Below are 9,422 nucleotides of genomic sequence, written 5' to 3'. Positions count from 1 at the left end.
CCTAATACTCTCAACCACATTGAATGCTTTTGGAAAAAATGTTACTAAAATATTTACAGGTGGATCCAAATGTGAATATGGAACAGCTGCAGCATTTTTTGTTTTAGACATCAACCATGTCAAAAAATTTAGACTAGCAGATACGTTATATTTACAGTGCTGAGTCTATGCGATAAAAAAAAGCCTACGATGGTGCACACTAAATCCAGTTCAAATGGTTTCTATTATGTCAGATTCAAAGTCCGTTTTGCAAGCAATTGAAGAATTTCCAATAAATATTTATAATCAGGAATTAATTTGTGAAATAAAATACTTATTATACCAAGTAAATCAACAAAATAAAAAAATAATTCTTATATGGGTAAAAGGTCACAGCGGTATTATAGGTAATGAAAGGGTGGATTGTGAAGCAAGAGAAGCTTGTAAATGTGATAAATTTGCAGAAATTTTTTCTTATACCGAGTTACTATTAAACTAAAAAAAGCTATTAAAATCAGATGGTCAGAATCTTACAATAATGTTAGCAAGACATCGAAGAATCTTTGTTTCCAGCTTTACCCACGGCTTCCAAATAAAATACCGGATATAACTTCTGATTATATAAAAAGATATACTTCAACAGTAACACGCCTAAAATTGAATCATGGCCGTTTTTCGGCGCACTTTCATAAATTAGGGATACTAAACTCCCCGTTATGTGACTGTGACAACATGTCCATAGGTGATATTAATCACATATTTCTGGAGTGTAAAACAAATGATACGGCTATCTCTAGACTATATAATTCTCTAATAGAATATAACACTCCTCTCCGTCTCAACATGGGTTCCCTGTTATCAAGCCATAATAAACGCGTTTTAGATGCAATAATGAATTACGTTAAAGAAGATAAAATCGATATTTAACCTTATAAGCACCTAATATGTACCTATATGTGTATGAATAAAAATCAATCCTGTGGCTAATATACTATATCTAAGGCCATCCCTTTCCTCTACACACACACACACACACACACACACACACACACACACACACACACACACACACACACACACACACACACACACACACACACACACACACACACACACACACACACACACACACACACACACACACACACACACACACACACACACACACACACACACACACACACACACACACACACACACACACACACACACACACACACACACACACACACACACACACACACACACACACACACACACACACACACACACACACACACACACACACACACACACACACACACACACACACACACACACACACACACACACACACACACACACACACACACACACACACACACACACACACACACACACACACACACACACACACACACACACACACACACACACACACACACACACACACACACACACACACACACACACACACACACACACACACACACACACACACACACACACACACACACACACACACACACACACACACACACACACACACACACACACACACACACACACACACACACACACACACACACACACACACACACACACACACACACACACACACACACACACACACACACACACACACACACACACACACACACACACACACACACACACACACACACACACACACACACACACACACACACACACACACACACACACACACACACACACACACACACACACACACACACACACACACACACACACACACACACACACACACACACACACACACACACACACACACACACACACACACACACACACACACACACACACACACACACACACACACACACACACACACACACACACACACACACACACACACACACACACACACACACACACACACACACACACACACACACACACACACACACACACACACACACACACACACACACACACACACACACACACACACACACACACACACACACACACACACACACACACACACACACACACACACACACACACACACACACACACACACACACACACACACACACACACACACACACACACACACACACACACACACACACACACACACACACACACACACACACACACACACACACACACACACACACACACACACACACACACACACACACACACACACGAGTCTCTTTTGGCTTTTCGGATCTCCTTATTATATTGCGTCAGTTTTTCTCTATAAATGGCCCAGTCCTGGTTGAATTTGGCTTTATTGAATAGCCTTCTTACATCTGCCCTAAGCTTTTGTAAGTGTTCATTCCACCAGGGTGTGTTTTTCTTTCCTTTCTTTTCTCTCTCTGGACAATTCTCCTGGTAAGCGGCCAGAACAGCTCCCCTCACCGTTTCGACTGTCAGTTCGAGATCTTCCGTATCTTTTATGGTGCCGATTCCTCCCTCAAGAGACTTCTCGAGTGAGCCTCTATAGCCTTCCCAATCCGTCTCTCTCGGGTTTCCACCATTCGAGTCGAAGTAATTAAATCAAATCAAATGTGCCTATGGTCGGAACATGAAGGTTCCTCTGACACATGCCAATTCTTTATAGTATCGTACGTTTTTTCACTGCAAAGTGTTACATCTAAGACTTCTTTGCGCGTGGCCGTAACGAAGGTAGGTTTATTTCCTATATTGGCTATTTCTAAACCCATGCTTAAGATGAACTGTAGTAAAGACTCACCTCGACTGTTGATGTTCGTACTCCCCCATGTCAGATGGTGGGCATTGGCATCACATCCCAGTATTAGATGAAGGTTCTCCCTTCGGCTGTAGGTTATAACGTCCTCTACTATGCCTGGGCGGAAGACCTTCTCTCCAGCGAAGTAGGCAGAACAGACCAACCATCTTTTACTACCTTCCTCGGTGGAAGCGGTTAAAATACCTGTAACAAAGTCTCCGGAGCAAAGATCCGGATTCAGTGTACAGTTTACTTCGTTACCATATACAATGCATGCTCGAGGTGTCTCGCCTTTCGCATGGTATAGTAACTTACCTTGTTGCGGCTTCAAGCCTGCAATCTTCCCTCCGTGGAGCCATGGTTCCTGCAGTAGGGCCAAGTCCAGGCCTTCCATGTCAAACCTTCTGCACAAAACCGCCGACGCAGCTTTAGCATGATGAAGGTTGACCTGCAGGACCTTTACTCTGCCTTTCTCTAAACTGAAGGCTAACTTTCGGGTTTTCCCGTGTCCTCTACCCCTTCCATGGGAGCGGCCACCCGCTCAGTGGCTTCTAGCCTTTTGGGCGGGTTTGTAGCACTCCCCTGCAAGTCGGTACGGACTTCTTTCGGGATTATTCCTTCTTTAGCTCCTTCCCTCGACTTATCATCCTTAGGGCGAGCCTTGTGTTTGGTCGAAGTGTTAACCTTCTTTGGCGCTGCTTTAGAGCTTTGTCCCTCTGAAGGTTTTACTTCTTTCCTTTTTTGCTTAGCCTTGACTGCCGAGGTTGCGGCATTTACGCCTTGCAACCCCGATGGTCCGGCCTCTGCAACCTTCTTAATGTACCCATCATCCTTGACACGGAATTTAATTCTTCCGATGCCAAAGTAAGGACACATTTGAAGTTTGTTGAGTTCCTCAAAGGACTCTTTGTCCATTGAGAGGACCCATACCTGCCCTTTTTCTGCAGGTGTTTTGCCCAAAACGGTCCATATAAGGGTGTTGAGCTTTGGTTGCTGACCCTTAATCGAGTCAGCACACTTTACGCCTCCAACCTCTTTCCGTCCTCGTCTGGGATATAGACAGTGCAAGAACACGGCCTCTCGACTTCACTCTCGTCCTTAGCCTGGAGGCTTGCACCTTCCCAAGGCTTCAGAGTGGGAGTAGTGTCCCTGAGCCATTGTGCGCGTGCACTATCCGCGCACGTCATTACCAGGTAACCGGGCTTGAACGTGCTCTTTAGGAGCCTGATTTGCGGCCCTTCTTCTGGCGTTCTCTCCAGAGCCTCCAAGATGGATGTTTGCACTGCCTTAAGCTTTGTGGGTTCCATCCTGACTCCAGGGAAGCCATCACATACTACAGCCACCTTTGCCGAGCAAAGGGCTTGTGTAAAAGTCATTTCTGACTTCCTCGGCCTCTTTTTGGCTTCCGCTGGTGGCGTACTGTGGTCCGACCTTTGTCGCTTCTTTGTAGACTTTTGCGTAGCCATTTCCAGCTTTTGCTCCGCCTTCTCTTTAGACTTAGGGGGATTGTCCTTTTGTCATTCAAGCACCTTGGTGAGGTTGGCCTTAATCACCGAGCGCTTGGCTTCAATGTAATCCTGGCCTTTTCCAACCAGATCCCTTACTTTCTTCTTGGAGGCCCCGGCCAGCCTGGCCTTAATATCCTCCTCGTCTGTCATTAGATCCACCTCCTCTAGGGAGGTGACTCTGACCGCCTTCCTTTTGGTCGGCTTCGCTATCTGTATAGTAGTGCCTTCAGGGCTTTCTACTACGGGTTGTTCGGGAATATTGGTTTCCATATTATTTTCCATATTGTTCCCACGAGTAGCTAGGGAATTGCAGTCCACTCGAGCAGAGCCCCGCATGCCCGAGTAAGGCTAATTACTGTGAGGTATCGCCTGGTTCCTTACAGGAATCGCTCTCGACCAACTACGCATGGCCATCCATCCTTCGCCGCGATGTCGTCCAGCTTGAATTGCGGATTTTTTAAAAGCGACACACACACACACACACACACACACACACGTGTGCGTGTGCGTGTGCGTGTGCGTGTGCGTGTGTTTCTATATCTTTTGTGCCCTCTAATTTGGTTTTGCAATTTTCACAATTAAATTTTTCAAAACATTTTTTAAATAAGTACCCTGCAAAATAATAAACTGAACATTTTTCTAAACTTGAAGCCAATGTATCTGAATCTAAATTTGTTTGTCGTAATGAGTTATTCTGAGAAACATTTTCTGCAGATAATAATATACTGTCGTCGAATGCGTTATCACCTTTAACGTATTCCTCGTCACTATTTAAATTATTAAAAATATCAGAATATATATAAGACGTTTCTAAAATATTTGTATCGTCATCACAGTTGGTCCCAGAGTTTGCTGTCATAGGCGGTTTCATAATATTGTGTACAATGTTTATTTTAAAAGCAGCTTTAAAGTTTCTTACAGTGGGATTTCTACTGTAACCACCTTTCTGTCTGTAAATAGAAAATTGATTTTCTAAGGGATCTTGGATTAATCTTCCAGTTAATATATAACAAGAGTTTAATGTTGTCAAATCACTATAAAATTGTCTTACCGCGTTTATGGTGAGAAGAAAGCAGTCGAAAGAAGGAGGTCTTTTTAAACCCTTACTTGTCTGTTTCCACATACTTTTCAGTAATTCGTATCCTTCATTAACAGCACTAATTACATCTTTGTTTTGATTACAGTAGACACGATTACAAGGCTTAGGACTGTACTTACTTTTACTGTTCAGGGCATCAAACAAATTGTTCATAGTTTCGACAAAATAAGCCGTGTTTTCAGCAGTTGTTGAAGCCAGTTCTTGTGTTTGTACTGCAGTTTTAATAGCTGCAGCTATAGAATGACTAAGAAATTAAGTGCCAAGTTTAACATTCATTTTTTCAAATGAGTTTGGATTTAAATGTTTATCTGTTAATTTTAAAAGAGCTCTCCCGGTTTTACTTCTTTGGTCAATACCATACACTTTTTTAATATCATCGAATCTTATAAATTTGTCATTAAAAATAAAATCATTGGTAATAAAATTATTTCTTATACATTTTATTAAATGTGGTACATCATAAAATGCAAAATACTTATGCGTGTCTGCAACAAAGTAGGGTTTTTCAATTGTTATATTTAATAATTTATATAATTTTTGATTTATCACCGATAAATCACAAACTTTTCCTAAGGGTTCTAAACCGGAATCTCTCAATCTTTTGAGGTCATCAATAATTATTTCTTGGAGTATTGTAGCTCCGATCCCTCCCCGGGACTGTAATTTGGCCTCGACGTTGGTGGGAGGGCCGAGTAACTGGTCTTGGTCCCTGAAATTGTGAGGGGAGCACGACCAGTGAAACTAAACACAGTCCCTACGCGTCCAGCGCCTGTGCACCGGGTGGCCGCCGGGCACCGCCGCTGGACGCAAGAAAGGCGTGGCAATTGAGGCGAACAGTTGCGGCGCCTTCGCCTTCAGCTTTTAGTTTACCCTTCCAACTTCCCTACGGCTACTCCAAATTTCTCTAATCTCAGTCGCCAAACTCCAAAACCCGGCGGCGGTGGGGTCCCACGCATTAGACGCGTCTGCCGGTGCGGGGACCCCGCCCTCGATCCTGACACACACACACACACACACACACACACACTTTTCGAGCCTTCCTCGACAGACTATCTAGGAGTAGCCGACTCACCCTATCCAACTTCCCGCCCCCTCACACCCCAACAGGAAGCTCGTAGCTCGGAAATTGTCGGCGAGGCACTGGTGGGGTCACTGACACCAAATAGGTGACACCAATAAATACCAGTAGAAGGTGACACCAATAAATACCAGTAGAAGAGAAGACCAGCCCAACTGCATCTCAGCATCCATCACCGACTAGTCCTTATCCTCACGGAAGGATGAATGGTGAATTCCCGGCGCCAAAAAACGGGGACCTTTTGGCTATGGAATGGTAACCCAGACAGAGGAGTCCAGATGGAGAAAACCAGCTTTTAAAAAATCCGCAATTCAAGCTGGAAGACATCGCGGCGAAGGATGAATGGCCATGCGTAGTTGGTCGAGAGCGATTCCTGTAAGGAACCAGGCGACACCTCACAGTAATTAGCCTTACTCGGGCATGCGGGGCTCTGCTCGAGTGGACTGCAATTCCCTAGCTACTCGTGGGAACAATATGGAAAATAATATGGAAACCAATATTCCCGAACAACCCGTAGTAGAAAGCCCTGAAGGCACTACTATACAGATAGCGAAGCCGACCAAAAGGAAGGCGGTCAGAGTCACCTCCCTAGAGGAGGTTTATCTAATGACAGACGAGGAGGATATTAAGACCAGGCTGGCCGGGGCCTCCAAGAAGAAAGTAAGGGATCTGGTGGGAAAAGGCCAGGATTACATTGAAGCCAAGCGCTCGGTGATTAAGGCCAACCTCACCAAGGTGCTTGAACGACAAAAGGACAATCCCCCTAAGTCTAAAGAGAAGGCGGAGCAAAAGCTGGAAATGGCTACGCAAAAGTCTACAAAGAAGCGACAAAGGTCGGACCACAGTACGCCACCAGCGGAAGCCAAAAAGAGGCCGAGGAAGTCAGAAATGACTTTTACACAAGCCCTTTGCTCGGCAAAGGTGGCTGTAGTATGTGATGGCTTCCCTGGAGTCAGGATGGAACCTACAAAGCTTAAGGCAGTGCAAACATCCATCTTGGAGGCTCTGGAGAGAACGCCAGAAGAAGGGCCGCAAATCAGGCTCCTAAAGAGCACGTTCAAGCCCGGTTACCTGGTAATGACGTGCGCGGATAGTGCACGCGCACAATGGCTCAGGGACACTACTCCCACTCTGAAGCCTTGGGAAGGTGCAAGCCTCCAGGCTAAGGACGAGAGTGAAGTCGAGAGGCCGTGTTCTTGCACTGTCTATATCCCAGACGAGGACGGAAAGAGGTTGGAGGCGTAAAGTGTGCTGACTCGATTAAGGGTCAGCAACCGAAAGCTCAACACCCTTATATGGACCGTTTTGGGCAAAACACCTGCAGAAAAAGGGCAGGTATGGGTCCTCTCAATGGACAAAGAGTCCTTTGAGGAACTCAACAAACTTCAAATGTGTCCTTACTTTGGCATCGGAAGAATTAAATTCTGTGTCAAGGATGATGGGTACATTAAGAAGGTTGCAGAGGCCGGACCATCGGGGTTGCAAGGCGTAAATGCCGCAACCTCGGCAGTCAAGGCTAAGCAAAAAAGGAAAGAAGTAAAACCTTCAGAGGGGCAAAGCTCTAAAGCAGCGCCAAAGAAGGTTAACACTTCGACCAAACACAAGGCTCGCCCTAAGAATGATAAGTCGAGGGAAGGAGCTAAAGAAGGAATAATCCCGAAAGAAGTCCGTACCGACTTGCAGGGGAGTGCTACAAACCCGCTCAAAAGGCTAGAAGCCACTGAGCGGGTGGCCGCTCCCATGGAAGGGGTAGAGGACACGGGAAAACCCGAAAGTTAGCCTTCAGTTTAGAGGAAGGCAGAGTAAAGGTGATGCAGGTCAACCTTCATCATGCTAAAGCTGCGTCAGCGGTTTTGTGCAGAAGGTTTGACATGGAAGGCCTGGACTTGGCCCTACTGCAGGAACCATGGCTCCACGGAGGGAAGATTGCAGGCTTGAAGCCGCAACAAGGTAAGTTACTATACGATGCGAAAGGAGAGACACCTCGAGCATGCATTGTATATGGTAACGAAGTAAACTGTACACTGATTCCGGATCTTTGCTCCGGAGACTTTGTTACAGGTATTTTAACCGCTTCCACCGAGAAAGGTAGTAAAAGATGGTTGGTCTGTTCTGCCTACTTCGCTGGAGAGAAGGTCTTCCGCCCAGGCATAGTAGAGGACGTTATAACCTACAGCCGAAGGGAGAACCTTCATCTAATACTGGGATGTGATGCCAATGCCCACCATCTGACATGGGGGAGTACGAACATCAACAGTCGAGGTGAGTCTTTACTACAGTTCATCTTAAGCATGGGTTTAGAAATAGCCAATATAGGAAATAAACCTACCTTCGTTACGGCCACGCGCAAAGAAGTCTTAGATGTAACACTTTGCAGTGAAAAAACGTACGATACTATAAAGAATTGGCATGTGTCAGAGGAACCTTCATGTTCCGACCATAGGCACATTTGATTTGATTTAATTACTTCGACTCGAATGGTGGAAAGGTTCAGGAACCCGAGAGAGACGGATTGGGAAGGCTATAGAGGCTCACTCGAGAAGTCTCTTGAGGGAGGAATCGGCACCATAAAAGATACGGAAGATCTCGAACTGACAGTCGAAACGGTGAGGGGAGCTGTTCTGGCCGCTTACCAGGAGAATTGTCCAGAGAGAGAAAAGAAAGGAAAGAAAAACACACCTTGGTGGAATGAACACTTACAAAAGCTTAGGGCAGATGTAAGAAGGCTATTCAATAAAGCCAAATTCAACCAGGACTGGGCCATTTATAGAGAAAAACTGACGCAATATAATAAGGAGATCCGAAAAGCCAAAAGAGACTCGTGGCGAAAGTTCTGCGAGGAAGTCGAACAGGCTCCCGCATATTCCAGAATCCACAAGGTCCTGGCTAAGGATGGTATTGCGAATCAGGTCGGCCTCTTGAAGAAAGAGGACGAAACGTATGTAGAAACCCTGGAGGAAAGCTTAATAATGCTCACCAAGGTACATCTTCCCAGCTCATCCATTGACAATAATCCTTCGATAGAGGTAGCTCATC

General features: G+C 45.3%; 2 protein-coding genes across 2 annotated transcripts; one reads left to right on the top strand and one right to left on the bottom strand.

Annotated features, from left to right (window-relative positions):
- Positions 1–2,513: 2,513 nt before the first annotated feature.
- LOC140431312 (uncharacterized) lies at positions 2,514–3,095 on the bottom strand. The gene has a single exon (XM_072519245.1). The coding sequence runs from the start codon at positions 3,093–3,095 to the stop codon at positions 2,514–2,516; it is 582 nt and encodes a 193-aa protein (XP_072375346.1).
- Positions 3,096–8,197: 5,102 nt separating this feature from the next.
- On the top strand, positions 8,198–8,839 carry LOC140431311 (uncharacterized). The gene has a single exon (XM_072519244.1). It carries the CDS (start codon positions 8,198–8,200, stop codon positions 8,837–8,839), a length of 642 nt encoding a protein of 213 aa, XP_072375345.1.
- The last annotated feature ends 583 nt before the right edge of the window (positions 8,840–9,422 follow it).

Source organism: Diabrotica undecimpunctata, unplaced genomic scaffold (assembly GCF_040954645.1).
Source record: "Diabrotica undecimpunctata isolate CICGRU unplaced genomic scaffold, icDiaUnde3 ctg00000630.1, whole genome shotgun sequence".
NCBI classification, from domain to species: Eukaryota; Metazoa; Arthropoda; class Insecta; order Coleoptera; family Chrysomelidae; genus Diabrotica; species Diabrotica undecimpunctata.
The sequence above is the reverse complement of the archived record's forward strand: the minus strand, read 5'-3'. Positions and strand labels throughout refer to the sequence as shown.